Here is an 18,481-nt window from a genome sequence, read left to right as displayed (position 1 = left end):
TTAATTTATTTCAAAGACTAGAGGATACAATTTAAGGAGTAGACTTGCTGCAGAATGGAAGAAGCATGCTCCTAGATCTGGCCACCTACTAATTGCAGTGGAACAAAAGTAGCAGTTGGCTTAAATAAGATTGGTGCCTTCGCAAGAGAGTGTGGCAACTTGTAGTTAATATCTCTGGAGTTTCTTTTAGTTCTATTTGTGTCTGAGTGTAACAACGGATTTTTTGACAAGCTCTTGTTTCTGGGCTGCTCAGAACTGATGATTTATTCACTTATCTTTTGGTCATCTTACCACTGTTCTTTGCTTTGGAAACCAATTTACATAGGTGGTCTTCATAGTAAGAAGAAATAACATTATCATTACCTTCTCCTAGCAGCCCTAACAAAGTCCAAGGCTGAAGTATTTTTTGCTTTCACACTTCTATTGGCAGGTGCTGACAATGTGGCTCACCAATCAGGTGGAAATAGTCTTCTGCTGCTGCTGCCCCTATTTTTCTCTCTTTGGTAGGACAAGTGTGTGGGAAGGAAGCCTGTGTTCTTCTGCAATTTGGGGTTGGTTTGTTTGTTTCATGAGATTCCTAGCCAGAAGGTCTGTCTTTGCCAATGCCAGAGCCAATCAAAGCGGAGCCAGGTGAGATATTGAGAATTTAAGTTAATTGTTTACATGACTGATTTTTGATTATGGAAGGCTGTAAATGTTGTGGAACTATTTGGAAAAAACCTTAGCTCGTTCTCTCTCCTTGGAGATCCTGATGGGAAAAGTTGCAAATATGCTACCAGTACTGCAGCTTACTTTCTCCCAGGACCCACTAAACACAGCTCACTAGCCTCTGTATCCTCCCCTTCTACTTCCTCATGCTTTCACAATGCAGTGACGCATGAAACGTCACTTGTGCTTGTTTTGCTACTGGCACTAGAATTCTCACTGCTTGGGCTTTGACAAATATTTCCACTTTGCTTTGCGAGTCCACTTAGAAAGGTTAGGAACTTAGGAAGTCTCATCTATATGTGTGGAAAGTTGTAATGTGCACCAAATCTAGTTGATATAAAAGCATCCCATCTAGTATAGTTCAAGAGTGACATGCCACTTTAATGTGTCAAGAGTCCATGGTGATTGTGTGTTTGAAGATGTGTGGGAGCTGTAGATATTTGCCTTTACAGGTCTGTTCCTTAAAAGATATGTATGTACTTTATTACTTGAATGGTAGTTCAACATTAGGATTAATGATTACCGAATGACCTACATGAGTCTTATTCTGTTAGACCTCTCTTAAAAAGTGCGCTGGGCTAAAACAGGTTTTTGCAAAGTGTTAGGGCTTGTGTATTAAGGCTGTTTATGAAAATAAAATTGGTTGAGTTAAATGAAATGTCCAGAATATCAACCTATTTGGGCCATCTATGAAATTATTTAAATCTAAAATCCAGTGGTGTCCCCAGGTATTGAAATTTTTTTCTTTAACTTGCATTTATATTTTTTTCTTCTTGCTATGTAGTGAATACTATCAGCTTGAACTTCCTTTACCACTTTTCAATTATCTTGTACAGAGCTATATAGCAGAAACCACAAATGTACATTAAGATTACTTCATTGGCATCCAATTGCTTGCACTGACCCAATGCTACATTTTCTTTCTGCACAGGCATTTGGCTGTGAATTTCGCCTCCTTTATGAACTATGCTCTGGGGAATGAACAAGAGGTAGCCATGTTGTAATGCTAAGAAAAACAGCAATTAAAATGTCTTTGTCTCTAAAACATTCTTAGCTCTCATTTGGATTATTCTGATTATCTTCTTGAAAATGGGTTGAAGGTTGGACTAAGGTGCTATTGTTTGTTCATTTACTTTAACTTTGACTATCCCTTAACTTCTCGGTGCTTGAAATCACATGGCCACCTTTAAAAGCCCTTCAGAATTTCACTTATGTGCAAACTTGAAAGATAACATTCCTACCTTCCTGCATAACAGGATCCTTGTGTAAATTGTAAGGTTAGGCAGACTTGGAATGGAAGACAACTAGAAGTTGTCTATTTGTGGCAAAATAGGAGGGGATGAATAACTGGCATAGCCAAAGCAGATACTGTGTCTTTTACTGAAAACACTTGTGTGTTTGAATTAAAACAAGGTCATGTTAATGTACAAGTTCTGATTGTAGGGCAATACTGGGTTCTTAGGAATTATTAAATTTCAGATTATTACTTATCTGAATCACAACCAATTTGCAATCTTGTCGTCCTCCTCTTTGCAGGACAAAAAACTTCATGTAGACTGAGCCTAGGCTATCTTCTCACCTAGAGCTGGTGCATCCAGAACAGCAATGTGACACATAGCTGGGGCCTGATACAAAGTCCATTGAAGTCGATAGGAAAACTCCTGTTGACTTTAATGTCTCCTTGGCGAGAGGGAAGCTTGCACAGCCACTACCTATGCTGTACCTGTTCTGTGTAGGAACAGAAGACTTCATTCTTTGGTGATGTCAATTGAACACCTTTTGCAGGTATTAAAAATTCATGTATGAACCTTTTATGTATCCACACAACCCAAACTTAGCAATGACAATGCAATTGTTAAACATTTGTGCCACACATGGGTTTATGAGCATGCATAAACTGTTGTGTTGGTAATACTTCACTATATACAGTTAGATTCTGCTATCTTCCTGGAATGTCATAAGGATACTTCTGAGAGGTTTTTTTTTTTTTTTTTTTTACTGAGGAGTTGTTTTTAAACACATTAAACTTTTCTTCAGATTACTGCTAATTTGTGTTTACAGAATAATTTGAAATCCTACCTCTGCTCTATAATATATAGAGGTTAAAGTGTGGATTAATCTATTTATTGTTAAGGCAGGAACCGAACACTCAAGTGATCTTTAAACAGTAATATTTGATGTGAGAGTGTGATGTGAGGGTGTAATTAGATTGTTCATGAAAAGTAGGTTACTTGTCAATATCCTCAACAGCTGATTTTTGGGCCCTGATCCTGCAACATCTTGGGCAGGGCAGACTCCCTTTGAAGTCAATAGCATTATGGTATGGTATTTATGTTGCAGGACTTAAAGGCCTTGAGAATCAGGCTAAATTTTATTGAAATTGATAGACTCCTATTGACTACAGTAGAAACGGGATTGGGGCCCTAAATCAGAATCCATTACAGTAGGTTGAACTTTACAACTGTTCAACAGCAGTAAGATTATATAGAAACTGTACTCTTGGCTTGCCAAATGTTATCCAATTAGCTGACTCACAACATATTGAAGATCAAAAGGCTCTATACTTGAGACAATGTATTCTATGTTTGGTGAAATATTTGATGAGGCTTATCTTGCTCTCTTAGTCACTGTTGGAAATAAGCATATTTGAAGCATGGAACAAAAAATTGCTACTAAAAATTGTAAATATTCCGAGAAGCATTGTCTGGGAATGATTTTGGGGAGAGAGATGGGAAAAAGGGGAAAACATACATGGATATAAGGAGGGTTGATTGACCCCCTGCCTCCCCCCAAAAGGGGGGGTATACTGTGTGGTAGTTATTTCTGTTGCAGCAGAAATTACTTTGTTACCCAGCCCAGTGAGCAAAAGAAAAACAACAACGAATCTGTCAGGAAGAACCTTTAGCGAGAAGCACTACTGCTCATTTGGATTGGAATTGGAATGATGGGGCCTGAAAAAGAACCTGGACTACCAGAAGCCACAGGCCTATCGCCTCTTGATAATCACCTCTCCATGCATGAAACAGCCCTCCCTTGTAAACAAAGCATAGTCCGTCTCCAGTTAGTGTGGAAAGAGAAATCCTAGGATCAGGCAACTTGTATACTCCATAAGGAATGGGTGGGTATGTAAGAGGAGGGGCTGGTTTTCTATTATAGTACTGTAATTAGAAACAGTGGGATTATTAATCCTTCAGAATAATTCCATTTAACCAAAGAAAAAAGGCTGATACCTAAATTTATCTTTCTCTGTAAATTGTGGGAAAATACAGGTTACTATACTGTGAATCTTTAAATTGACATAGATGTTGATTTTCCTTGTTGCTATGGGAACAGTGCTAACGGATGCTGCAAAAAGATCCGAAACAGTATTTGATTTGAGTCCTTTTCTAGAAACCTGACACCATGTCCACTGAGGACTTGCCTCTCATGAGCCTGAAGCTCGAAGACTCTTAAGATTGTCTCACTGGCACAGACTCCTTCCCAAAACAAGTCAGTTCCTTTCCCCTGTATGCTTGGCCTTTCATCCAAATGCCAGCAGAGCTCTGTCCATAATGGCTTTCTTGGTTACCATATCTTGGCTTGGCTAAATAAGATGCAGGTATAGAACTTGGGAAACAAAATAAAAATGGAATGATCAGAAATAGCTTTACTATTACAGCTTAATATGATCTTCATGCCATCAGAAAATTTTGTCACAGAGTGAAATAGGCACTCACATACTATAGTGGCAAAGACCATGTAGCCCCCTGGACAGAGTGGCTTAACAGAATAAATCCTAAGAACAAATGCTTGTGTTCCTTTATTTCTTGCAGTTGCCAGTTAGCTTTTTGGAAGTGATGGAGCTGGAAAAAGAAAATTCTTCCTAAATATGTAATGTTCAAACTCAATGGTAAATATATATACAAGTGCTTGAAAGTTAAATTTTTATCTAAATATACAGAGAAATGCCCAGTTTACTATAAGAAGTCTTGTCAGCATAAAATTTTAAATTTGACTGCTAAATATAATTTGATGTTTAGATGGTGTCCTGCATTATACTATTGGTGTCTCAAATACACTATACTGTGTATTGCTGTCCCTTCCTCCCTCAAGAACTGTGGCAAAACAAAATGTATGTCTTATGAGACTATCCTTGTCAGAACAATCTTAAATAAATACGGGGGGAAGAAGTAACAAATTTTACTCTATCAAAGTGTAACATATCAAGAACCATGAGACGGGTGAAGTATGAGGCTGATGTTTATGATATTACTCTTTACAAAATGAGCCTCTCAGACCTTGGCATAGCAAACTATAAACAATTCACTGAAGAGAACAGGAGGACACAGGATAACCAGAGTCCATTCTTAGCATGCTCATGAATTATGGACAAAACACTGCATTAGAAAAGAGCTGTGGAATGGGATTATACACTTGCCTCCTGTGAAAAGAAGACCTAACTCATAATCTTCAATTAGGGTAGGAATTTGAGTAGAGATCAGCCCAAAGCAGGACCACACATATATTCACAACTACTTTTCCTGTTTCGGTGGGGAGAAGGGTTGGGTTTGAATTGCCAGAACCAAATCCAGCTGTGTGATATTTGGGTGTGGGTCAGATCCATAAGCAGAAATAATCCTCTTTCCTCAGAGATAAATGTTTGCAGCGATCATCCATAAAGTCTGATATACTGTTCCTTGTTTCTGAATATAGTCTACAGCAAAAGGATTTCTTATTAAAAATCACCATGGATACAGGATCCCTATAATCTTGCAAGACCTCTACTGATTGTCTACAGCTGCAAAAGTTAAACACTGTGCTCAGAACTGCAATGATGTTGACATGGATTTTTTCCTCCAAAATTACAGTGAAGGCCTTAATAAGATGAGCTGATTTTCAGCTGAGGAAGGAGAGAAGGGAGCACTCAGATGCTAGGGTGTTTGTGGGGCCTCAACGTATGACAGTAAGACCAGATTGTGGCGCAGTCTCTCAAGCAGTGTGGATTGGCAGGGAGGGGAAGATGTTTGCAATGATACATTTCTTTTCTTTTTCTTCCAATCATACAATCATACCATTGGGGATGGGGAAGCGCAGTTTGCCCATAAACTGCTGGGTTATTGTGGGATGCCCAAAAGACTAGTGTGTTGCACAGAGCTGGTTGGAACATTTTCAGTAAAATTTCATCTAAATATACATCCCCCCAAAACATTTATCTGTCTTGACAGTCTTCATTGGGAAGAAGATTTTGGATCCAGGGTTGTTTGGTCATTTCTGATGGGAAAGAAAGAAACTTTCTCAAACACACCCTGATGGTTAGAGCACTATGGTGGGTATGGGAAAACCAAGTCCTTTCTCTGTCTGATTTGCAGCAAAGTTTTTTATCCCAGATCATACTGAATTCATCAGAGCAGGGTCTTGAACCTGGATTAGCCTCACCCCAAACTAGTTCCCTAACCATCAGGCTATCAGCATATGGAAAGAAGCACGTCTTCTCAGAAGTGACTGTCTGGAACCCCTCCCAGTTTCCCAAATTGAAAAGCTCATGTTTTAGTATCGGACTCTTCAAGGCCCACTCAGTACTCCCCATCAGTCAGAAAAGGTAGTTAATGGCTCAACACATTAGCCAAGTATTGCATATGTTATCTCTTAGGAATCGAAATGCCACCATAGGAGCAAGGGGCTGTCATTACCTGTCCTGTTACTGCCTCGCAAATAGATGGTTGTGAGTTTTCATGTACACTCGTGCTCCTCTTAGGCTGCCCTTAATGAACAAACTAGAAATATTAGGCCAGATCTCGGGTGGAGTAAATCCGTAATCAACATTATGATACACACCAGCTGGAAATCTGGCCTATTATGTTCCTGTAGTGAAAAATCAGAGAGCACCTTCTGGGTTCTAGTTCACATTGGGTACTGGACCACACAGTAATGAGGGAGACATAAATGAGATTATCTTGGTTAAGTACTTGGAGCAGAATTCTTTTACATCTATATACCTCCAAAGATAGTACAAAAGGCTTGCATTGATGAGCTGTTAGCAAGATTCTTCAACTTTAATGCTTAAGAACAAGTTTTTCTAAATCTGTCCTTGGCAATGCATAGCACCAGCTATACTCTAAGCCAGCTATGTTTAAATGGTGGGATTAGTGTTTCCAACATATGGAATGTTATAGATGCAAGTGTGAGAATATAACAAAGCAGTGAAGCAGGAAATGCTAATAGATGGGAAAGTATCAGAGAAGTTCTCTGGCTGATTCTAAAATCCCACGCACTTCTGGTTTTGTAAATTTGTCAATAAATGTGAGCTGTACATGAAATGGAAGGATATTTTGAGCCAAAATGTGATTATGGCAAGTGTAGTGAATATGGGAAAGCTGTGTCTTTTATCAAGAATTCATATTGCATAAGGGTTGCTGGTCTTGTACTCATTTAAGTGTAGAAACCTATATAAAACTAAACTAATGTAACCATCTAGTGTAAATACAGTTATGCCAGTAGAAAGGTGTAGTACAGTATAGTATTTCAGTAAACTTCATCTCAGATGCTCTTTAAAAAACAAACAAACAAAAGTTCTTGAACAATGTCTGTGTTGCCAAATTATTAGAGTAAAGTAATTGAATTTATGCCTAAGGTTATTTAATTTAAATGCTATGGATGAAATTAAGGCTGAGAATTTTTAAAATGATGTAAAGGATTTTTATACCCATTTTCCATTAACTCTGATGGGAATGGGGCACCCTAATCCCTTAGGTAGCTTTGAAAATCGAAACCTGATGGCATAATATTGTTAGTTGTACCATTGCCATTAACAGGAGGAGCGAACATGCATACTCTAGCTTCCCATGAACTCTGCTGCAAATGTGCACCTACATGTCTTTTTTGCAGGTACTTGTTCTACTGTAATTGATGCCATCCCATGGCCAATAAATGTAATTCAACAGCCAACCTTCTTAAAGAGGCAGATTAATGTATTTAATGTTGCCAGTGCTGAAACGAATATGCTAAGTGCTTTTCACCAATGCTGGAAGTGCTACTGACTAGTCGACAACAGTGGTTCTCAAAGCCGGTCCGCTGTTTGTTCAGGAAAAGCCCCTGGCGGGCTGGGGCGGTTTGTTTACCTGCTGTGTCCGCAAGTTTGGCCGGCACATGCTGGCTGCCCTTCCCACAGCCCCCATTGGCCTGGAGCAGCGAACCGCGGCCAGTGGGAGCTGCGATAGGCCAAACCTGAGGACGCGGCTGGTAAACAAACTGGCCCGGCCCACCAGGGGCTTTCCATGAAGTTTTGAGAACCACTTTGAGAACCGGCTTTGAGAACCACTGGTCTACAAGATTAATAATGCCTTCATGTTTAAACTGGTATGTTTCTCATCCAACTATTTGGATTGTAAACTGTCCAAGTTAGGGAACTGCTTCCCTGTGTGTTTGTACAGTGCCTAGCACAATGAAGCCATTATCCCACTTGGCTTCGTGGATGGTGGGGACTCTTCATGTACTGAACTCCCACACAATAGGGAGGTGTGTGCTGCCTTTCTGGGCTGCATATAACTTATCTGTGTGTGAGGAGGGAGATGGGCAGGCCGACTAGCTGCACTTCACTCCTACCTCCAGCAACCAGTGGAGAACCCACTTAGGCTGTGTCTGTGCTACACACCACTTTTGGTGGCATATAGGGTGCATGTATCCAGGGCCGGATTAACTTTTTGTAGACCCCGTTGGGGCAAGGTGCAGGGGGATGGGATGGTCAGTCTCCAGAGTGAAGGGTGGGCTGGGGGCAATGAGGCACAGCATGGCGGGAGCAGCTCCATTCTGTGAAGGCCAGCAGGAGGGCACTGTTTACAAACCTGCAGCTGCCAGATGCACACTGGCCTGCCTAGCCCTGTGAGGCCAGCATGCCTCTTCTCCTTGAGGGCAGGGCCGCACCACACCGCCCCCCTGACCAGTGCCCCACCCTTATGCCCAGCACCCCCTCGCCCAGAGAGCTCCATCACAGATCTCTATGCCCAACCCCCATCCCTCCCAGAGACCTCCCCCACTGGCCTCCCACCACAACTGCACAGCACCCTGTACACCACACCACTCGCCCAGCATCCCCCGCCCATAGACCTCCCCACTGCTCATCACCTTCCTCACAGTTCCACCATCACAGCTGCACAGCATCCCATATTCCTGAGGGGATTCTGAACCAAAAAATTAAAAATTCTGTGCACAATATTTTAAAATTCTGCAAATTTTATTTGTCAATAAATAATTGTGGAGGCTCCAGAATGGCAGTGGGGAGCACAGGCCACTGATTGCATGGAGGTGGGAGATTGCCCTGCAGCCTGCCACCACCCCATCCCATGCCCCTTCCCCACCACTCCATCTCCTCCCCAGGCTTGGGGGGAAGGGGGAAACCGCCCCCCCAGCACGAGCTGGCAGAGCAGAGCAGGTTGGGGCTGGGTTGCTGCACTTCCTGCCACCTGGTGATTGCAGGGCGGGCCTGACCCTACACTCACAGGGTGGCGCCAAAACAACCAACAAACAAACGCAACCCCCCCAAATGGGACCCAAACCATACAAAACTGTACTGCGCACTACTCTCAGTTTTTAAGTTACCCTCTGTTGTTTAGCAACCAATTGGCTTCTAGAAAAATCAATGGTGTCTGAAAGCCGTGGTGGGCTGCAAAGATGTACCTTTGACTTAATGCTTAGAAACCCACTGAACAATGAAAATGACAGTGCTTTTGCCCCCCCCCCCGAAATATCAGTGCTAGTCTGATATAACTTATCTGACCTTAACTAATTACACATTCAGTTCACTTTCTGTAGAGTATCCATTCTGTAGAGAACTTCAGTTTCTGGAAGCATACTGATCAATGCACATTTATCCTTCACAATAGAATAGCCACAACACCAATATACAGTCTTAGTTTAGTCTCTGTTCAGAACTTCTTTTTAGTTTTGTAACCCAGCACCATCAAATCTTTTGCCTTCAAGTTCAACACACATGATTTTCTTGGCAACCAATCCTCTTCTAGTGTCCAGCTGTGACCCCAAATGACTTAATATGCTTGACATCCGAAACACAATGCTGTAGGTAACAGAGCCAGAATGCTTCAATAGACGAGTGTAAAACAGAAAACTGTGGGAAAAGTAGAAAGTAGACAAAATGAGTTCAATCACCTAACCAAACTATGCAAAAAATCTACTGGTTTCATTACAAACATGAAACTCCAGCTAGGTTTCTAAGCCTGTGGGATGGGCTATTTTTCTTATGAGGGGTGGGGAAATAAACTCAGGCAAAAGTGGTTTTGGTTGTATTTTGATTTCAGAGTATAGTTGAAACTTTAAATCTGAGTGGGAGTGGGGGTTGCTTGAGAAGACAGAAACCCACGTAGACCTATTATACTCATGTTAGGGCTTAAGTATCTGATAAGGATTAGTCTTGCTTAGCTTTATGGAGACCTGCTAGTAATTCATGGAGCATGATACATAAGTAAAGCTTGAATATGTCCATGCACTGAGTTTGAGGAAATGGCTTTGTGACCATTGTTTCAGTATGGAATAAATGTTTTAGTCTGTGACTGGAAGTTCTGCCTATAAAGCTGAATAAATGGTCTTTAGGAGGGATAATACCTCGCCTTTGTGAAGGGATGGGTAATGAGATATGGAACCTTTCAAACAGTGCTTAATTTGTAATGAAAGAGGTGCCGGGGCTCAAACAATTTGGCGCTGGGGCTCAAGTAATTTTTTTTACTTTCGAACTGACGTGGCAAGCCTAGAGGTGTCAGTAATTGGTAATCCTGGCTGGTTAGGGTATAGCTGGAAAATAACCGCCAATAGTTCTTTGGATATTTGTGATACACCCTGTTGCTCTCAGCCCATTCCTGATCAGCAGGTGTGTACATAACAACTGGCATGTTTCAACTTCTAAACAGAGAGGCCCAGGACTCTGCATGGGAATGCAGAATTAGCTTTGCTCTACTCCTAAGGTGAGCAGCTTCAGGTCAGATTTGAGACAAAATGGCAGGATAGCATGAGGAAGCTTGCTGTGCCACTCCCATACTGAACTTGCTCTGTAGAGAGGGAACAAAGTTTTCCAGTCCAGTAGCTTTGTTTCCTTCTTACAAAATTTAAATGCCCTTTAGATAGTGGAAAACTTTCTTTCCTGGTAAATCTAATCTCAGCTGTGGTCTTGTATTTCCATTGATTAAAATACTAAATACGTCTCTGACAAAAACTACTCTCAATTAAGCCCCTAATCCTTTTTATTAGCAGATCTAACAATAGCTCAATCATGTTATATGAAGGAGGATTGGGCTTTGTTTCTCTAGTTCAGCCCAGTATTTATTTTCCATGAGAAAGTTCAGACTGTAAATGAAGTCAGATTTTTAATTTTACCATCCGATGGGACTGTAGTATTCCACAAACTGTGACTTATATCTCTGGAAGGTCACATGAGATGTGCCCTCATAGTAAAGACTTTAGTTACACATACTTTTTAAACAATTACTCTGAATTTGTATGTCTGATAATGCTTTGCAGCATATTGCTGAGATGTTTGCTGAGGCAGAGTTGTAATTCACAATGTTTGTCAATGTAACTCTCTGAAATATGTGCCCTGGTTCTACAATGAGAAAGTAACCCTCTAGAATTGTAAACCTTGTTTTCTTTGGCTACTAGCTTGCAGGGAGCAGATCTTGGTCTTCATCTAGTTACAGCATTTTGGTATTTGTGTCCTCTCATCAGAGCATATCTCCAACAACTGAGGATCCTGGACAGTAACTGTGGACATGATATGTTGGTATGCAATACCCTGGTGACCTTTTGGTAAAATTTGTTAAATCTAGAGTTTAGTAAAGCAAAACCAACTATAGTGTCTTTGAACTAGTATTCCTAATTCACAACCCACAATTCAGTTCAAGGCTTCTGGGTCTCCTTGTGCCCCTATTGGCCTCAGCCAGCTTCCTTATTACGCTGATTAGAAGGGGATGTCATTGACAGAGCCCAAGCCAGTAATCTGCTTCTGACTTATCCTTTCCTGAGAGCAGAGTCTAATATCCTACTATTTTCTGAACTAGGGACACTGGCCCCCTAGTCCTGTAAAGCTACTCTGTGTGGGCAGACCTCAGGGAAGTCAATGGGGCTCTGCCTGTGCAGAGGTCCCACCCCTACATGCTGCTTACAGTAGTTGGCACCATCCATTCCAAAGCATCCAACCTTGACCAAAATACTGGGGGCTTATTCTAAGGTTCTAGTTAAAATTCAGTCTTCTAAATTTTGAATCATCACTCTTTGAAACAGTTCCCTTAAAATGACAGAATTGCATCCTTTTGTCACAGATTACTGAAATATGTATTTAGCATTGCTAACAGCTTTTACTATTTGAGTTAAGCGACACAATTATTCTTAACGGGGTCCTTTTGTAAAGGCTGTATTTCAGCTTTGCAATATTAACTGTGTAACCAATAAGGCAGGTGCGAAGAGCTGAACTGATCATGGCTAAAATGTTCAAAAGCACTTAAGTCCGAAAGATTTTGGCACACAAGTCTTTGGGATGTAAGCTAAATAGTGACTGAAGTGCTTCTGAAATTTCCCCCCTATATAAATAAAAATGAGTACTTCAGAAAACAAATTAATCTTTCCTCTGTTTCTTATGTGGAAAAACCCTGCTCTCTGTTGCAGCATTGTAATAACACATTGATTTATACATTAGTTACCTAGTGAAGAGGATAATACATAATACAAACATGCCATTTAGAAGTGGCAACAGTACTCTGAACAGATTTCAGAACTTTTTTTTTTCTAATCTAGACAATAGAAAGCAGCTACTTATAGCAAAACAGATTTGCTGATTAACTAATAATTGTGGTGTAATCAGCTTGGGGGGGAGGAGTGGAGAAGAATGTCTAGAACAAACTGTCAAAATGGCCAACCAAGCCGCTAATTTCAAGTTCCCATAGATTCAATTGTGGTTTCTTTATGCTCCATAACTTATTAACATGGCAGTAAATTTCAAATGACTAATGTATTAGAATGCTCTAAGAAAACTAAGAGAGCAACAGAAAGTGCAAGTGAATAATGAAAGGCAAACAGTAACAGACTCTTAAAAACTCAGAAGACTGATGGATGAAAATGAATTATGTATGCAATCTTGCAGTGATTTACAATAACTAGTTAGCAGATTAGCTTATCAATGTCACAATGAAGGATGGTGAGACTCAATTGGTGTTCTCTGCTCCCCACAGAGACTTCTTAAGGATCTCTGATTCAAGACTAAAAAATTCATAATCTTTCTAGAAATTAGTCACTTGAGAGTGACGTCCTTTTAAGATCTGCTCATGTTAATTTGAGGATGAAAAATTGGTAAGCTTGTCCTTTCTTTAGGCTAGCATCAGCGACACTGGCAGACTCTCTCTCTCCTTTCACACTTTTGAATATATCAAGTACAGGGCACTTCAGCTTCCTTTTCTCCATTCCCACCCCTTCTTTGTGGCCTTATTCAGAGGTTCTTTTTCAGGCTTGTTTCTACTGACTAGGAATGATACCAGCTGTGTCTGACTCTTGAATGCAGAGGTTAATTAATTCTTTAGCTTGCTTCATTTTACTTGGTGCTCATCTCAAGAGAAACAGAGGCATATGTAGTCTATACATATGGATTCTAAATAGTTGACTAGTTACTCAGTGCAGTATTTGTACTTTGCAATATTCTACTGAATGACAGGTTAGTGATAGTGTCTCTTTGTAAAAACATTAATATATCCAATTAACTTTTTATGAAGGTTCCACGTGTTTTCCTCCTCTCCCCCATATGCATACAGCATTGCCAACCCTAAGCATTCAAAAATGAGTCACAACTCCAAGAATCATGAGTAGCTTAAAAATCATGAAACATCAATTGGAAAAAAAAATCTATATATTTATCTGGTTTTTTTTTTTAACCTTTTAAGGTTCCTGATTTCAAAGTTTTCTCTGCAACTATAAGGTCTAGAAATGAAACCTGAGATTATTTTGTAATGACTCCTGGAGCTGGTCTTTAAGAAAAACTCCAGATATCATGAAACTTGTGATAAAATCCTGTGGTGACATTGTGCGAGTGTTTTTAATATAACTGCATAGAGTTCACCTGGAACTGAACACCACAGTTATAATACAAGGTGATTTGCAGGCCTAACTCCATGTTCTCACTTACTCAAGAACCTCTACAAATTCTTTTTGATATGCACAACATTCTCCATGCTTCTCTCTGACTGTTTTTTTTTAAACTGAGGGAAAGTTACAAACATATGGATGAAAAAGTCTACCCTTTTTAATATTTTACACTACACAACACAGATGGCTGAACCTGGAAATTTGACCTGCAAATAGTGCTTATTTTTAAAGCCTATTCAAATTTTAAAAAAGAGTTTGACTATCTAGCTGGCAACTGGAAGGTAAGTTCTTAATATGCTCAGTAAATGCTTAGGATGGGATTATCAAAAGCACTGTGTTGGCCTAACTCTGCTCATATTAAAGTCAAAGGGAGCAGAGTTAGGCCAAAGTTGCGTGATACTGAAAAATCTTATTCCCAAGGTTTTTTTTTTTTTAATAGAGTCCAACCAAGAAATGCATTTTTAAATTTTTTTTTAAACTGTGCAGATTTAAGTTTGCAGTAACATCGGGCTCAATGGGTAGTGATCGATGGGTCCATGTCTAGTTGGCAGCTGGCATCAAGCAGAGTGCTCCAAGGGTCAGACTTGGGGCTGGTTTTGTTCAATATCTTCATTAATGATCTGGAGGATTGCGTGCAGTGCACCCTCAGCAAGTTTGCAGATGACACTAAACTGGGAGGAGTAGTAGATACTCTGGAGGGCAGGGATAGGATACAGAGGGACCTAGACAAATTAGAGGATTGGGCCAAAAGAAATCTGATGAGGTTCAACAAGGACAAGTGCAGAGTCCTGCACTTAGGATGGAAGAATCCCATGCACTGCTACAGACTAGGGACCGTGTGGCTAGGCAGCAGTTCTACAGAAAAGGACCTAGGGGTTACAGTGGAAGAGAAGCTGGATATGAGTCAACAATGTGCCCTTGTTGCCAAGAAGGCTAACGGCATTTTGGACTGTATAATTAGGAGCACTGCCAGCAGATTGAGGGACGTGATCATTCCCCTCTATTCAGCATTGGTGAGGTCTCATCTGGAGTACTGTGTCCAGTTTTGGGCCCCACACTACAAGAAGGGTGTGGAAAAATTGGAAAGAGTCCAGCGGAGGGCAATAAAAATGATTAGGGGGCTGTAGCACATGATTTATGAGGAGAGGCTGAGGGAACTAGGATTATTTAGTCTGCAGAAGAGAAGAATGAGGGGGGATTTGATAGTTGCTTTCAACTACCTGAAAGGGGGTTCCAAAGAGGATGGGTCTAGACTGTTCAGTAGTAGCAGATGACAGAACAAGGAGTAATGGTCTCAAGTTGCAGTGTGGGAGGTTTAGGTTGGATATTAGGAAAAACTTTTTCATTAGGAGGGTGGTGAAGCACTGGAATAGGTTACCTAGAGCGGTGGTGGAATCTCCTTCCTTAGGGGTTTTTAAAGTCAGGCTTGACAAAGCCCTGGCTGAGATGATTTAGTTGGGGATTGATCCTGCTTTGAGCAGGGGGTTGGACTAGATGATCTTCTGAGGTCCCTTCCAACTCTGATATTTTATGATTCTATGAACTATCTTTGTAGTCATACAAAAATATCCTCTACTTGTATGTAAAAAGAAATATATTTTATGCCAAAACTTCAGGCCCAATTTTCATAGAATCATGGAACTGTAGGACTGGAAGGAACCTTGAGAGGTCATTTAGTGCAGTCCCCTGCTCTCATGCAAGGACTATGTAATGCCAAGACCATTCCTGGTAGGTATTAGTCTAACCTGTTCTTAAAACCTCCAGTGACGGAGATTCAACAGTGCCCCTAGGCAATTTGTTTCAGTACTTAACCACCTTGACAGTTAGGAAGTTTTTCCTAATGTCCAACCGAAACCTTCCTTGCTGCAATTTAAGCCCATTGCTTCTTGTCCTATTCTCAGAGGTTAAGGAGAACAATTTTTCTCCTCCTCCTTGTAACAACCTTTTATGTACGTGAAAACTGTTATCATGTCTCCCCTCAACTTTCTCTTTTCCAGACTAAACAAACCCAATTTCTTCAATCTTTCCTCATAGGTCATGTTTTCTAGACCTTTAAATCATTTTTGTTGCTCTCCTCTGGACTTTCTCCAATTTGTCCATATCTTTCTTAAAATGTGGTGCCCAGAACTGTACACAGTACTCCAGATGAGGCCCAATCAGCGCGGAGAAGAGCAGAAGAATTACTTCTTGTGTCATGCTTACAACACTTCTACTTTTATATAAAGTCAAAGGGGAAGAAGAGACTTAGAGGTTCCATAAGTTGACCCTTGGCTTAGAGTTGAATAGATATTCTTAGAAAGTTCATTTGAAACTTCATAGCTGCACGTTTTAAAAGCACAGACCTTTATAACCTGTGGCTGTTCATATTTAACTGCTTGGGAGTTGGGGTTTCTAAGCAAGGTTTGCTGCTTCCCAGCTCTACCAATGCTATTCTTTAATTCAATATATATAGACTGTTCACTTACATATAGGTCAAAGCTTTTAAAACGGATATTCAAATTGGGAGTGGGGAGGGTATGTGACAACATACAGTAATGTTCCTGCTGCTCCTTAAAGCAATTTATCCAGGTTCCCAGGGTTGAGCCAATGCATTGCAACAGAAATTTCAGTTCCTTTTTCTGTAGCTCCATGGTAAAGCAACTCTTCTAGCAGCCGTGTGGCATATCCACAGCAATACTACATTGATTGCTGTGGATATATAATGCACTTGCTGATCCCTCCACATGAGCTAAGGTGTTGAAGGCTGTCCAAGCAACGAAAACTAACCAGCCTCCTGGTCCTGATGCCATTCCAGCTGAAGTTTTCAAACACAGAGGAAATTTTCTCATTGACAAGCTTTTGAATTCTTCTCACATGTCTGGCTTCAAGAAATCATACCGTAACAACTGATAGATGCCAACATTGTCACTATCTATAAGCACAGAGGCTCAAAAAGCTATTGTGGCAATTACCGCAGCATGTCCTTGCTCTCTGTGGCCAGCAGGATTCTTGCACAGATCCTCTTGAACCAGCTCCTGGCCCAAATCAGAGTTACAGGGCAGCTTTTGTGTTTAGTGGAGCATTGTTGACATAATTTTCATCACTGGACAATTACAGGAAAAATGTCACAAATAGCATCAAACGTTGTACATCGTGTTTCTTGATCTAACCAAGCTTTGAACATGGTCAACTGCACTGCATTCTGGAAATTGCTTGCTAAATTTGGGTGTCGATACAAATTTATCAACATCACTCAGCAATTGCACAAAGGACATGTTATTTGGACATGTTAGTGTCGATGGTGATCTAGCAGATCCATTTCCAGTCACGAATGGGGTGAAGTAGGGATGTGTCCTCGTTCCTAGCCTTTTTGGTCTATTCTTCACTGTAATGCTAGAGGAAGGCCCTCCATGGCTCTTCAAATGACATCTTTATGTGCATTTGCACCGTCAAGCTTTTTAATCTCTCTCGTCTACATGTGAATGCCAAGGTGATCGAAGTGTTGATCCAGGAACTGCTCTACACTGATGGTTTCCTGTTGGTGGCGCACTCTGAAGCAGCACCAAAGATATTACAAACTGCTTAGCTGTGGCGGCTTGTAACTTTTCCTTACCATCAGTTGAACAAAAACGGAGGCTTTGTACCAGCTAGCTCTTTAACAACCTTAGCAACATCTATCAATAAGTTTGGAAGTTACCACATTCCAAGCAGTCAAACTCTTTCCTTACCTTGGCAGCATGTAAAACAATGAAATGATAATCACTTATGAAGTAGATATGTGAATTAAGAAAGCCAGCACTGCATATGGTCGCCTTTATCACCAAATCTGGAAGCAATATCATATCTGCCTATAAACAAAAATCAAAGCATATAATGCTGCTGTTGTCACAGCATTGCTCTGTGGTTGTGGAACATGGACCTGCTATCAACAACACATTAAAATGTTTGACAGTTTCCATTTGTGACACCTACAAGTGCTAAGCATCAAATGGTGGGACTGGGTGTCCAAAGTAGAAGTCTTGGCCAAAGCTGGTTCAGTCAGTATTGAGATTCACTTGATTTTGCCCAGACATATTTATATGCCTAAGACCTGTCTGTCCAACAAATTCTATATTCTGAATTAAATTCTGGCAACTGTAAGCACGGAAGGCAGATGAAATGCTTCAAAGATATCCTGAGACAAAAGTTGCACAAGACAAATATTTCTGATTAGATCTTTGAGCAACTGATGATTGATCCTATTGCATGACGCCACGCTATAAGGGTGGGTGTCTATGACTTTGCACAAGGCTGTTCTTCTCAGTTGGAAGTGCAGCGCCAGGTAAGGAAATAACATGCAGCTTAAGCAACACAACCAGGCAAATGACTCTGTGGTCAGTGCAGTAACTGTTGTAGTTCTTTCCAAATTGGTCTATGGAGCCGTGCAAAGACCGATTAATACAAACTGCGACTGTTGTTGATGATGTCCTTGAAATTTGGGTGACTAGTGTTGCATTGCTGCATCTGTACTGTTGAGATTTTAATTACATAAATGGAGGAAAGTTTAAAGCATCTAGTTTTCAAAATGATTCTGCCCTCTTGCAAGTATGGAGTAGCTGCAACTCAACACCTTGTGCAGGAGAAAAGCTGCTATATGCATAACTTTGAATTTCCTAACTTGTGTGACTTTTAATATTTGTGTTGA

General features: G+C 40.6%; 1 protein-coding gene across 3 annotated transcripts in view; it reads left to right on the top strand.

Moving 5' to 3' along the window:
- The window catches only part of BASP1 (brain abundant membrane attached signal protein 1), a 72,261-nt gene that overhangs the window by 33,439 nt on the left and 20,341 nt on the right, over positions 1-18,481 (top strand). The window contains exon 1 of one of the 3 annotated variants that reach the window (XM_084621075.1): positions 425-630. The exons of 1 other annotated variant lie outside the window; for it this stretch is intronic. In XM_084621075.1, the coding sequence (XP_084477201.1) occupies positions 440-630 (191 nt within the window). In that variant the 5' untranslated portion in view covers positions 425-439. Of the gene's footprint in view, positions 1-424; positions 631-2,469; positions 2,494-18,481 lie in introns of those variants that run through there. One more of the 3 variants, XM_084621077.1, reaches the window with a different exon arrangement.

This window comes from Lepidochelys olivacea, assembly GCF_965140295.1.
Source record: "Lepidochelys olivacea isolate rLepOli2 genome assembly, chromosome: 2".
In the NCBI taxonomy this organism is placed as follows: domain Eukaryota; kingdom Metazoa; phylum Chordata; order Testudines; family Cheloniidae; genus Lepidochelys; species Lepidochelys olivacea.
The sequence above is the reverse complement of the archived record's forward strand: the minus strand, read 5'-3'. Positions and strand labels throughout refer to the sequence as shown.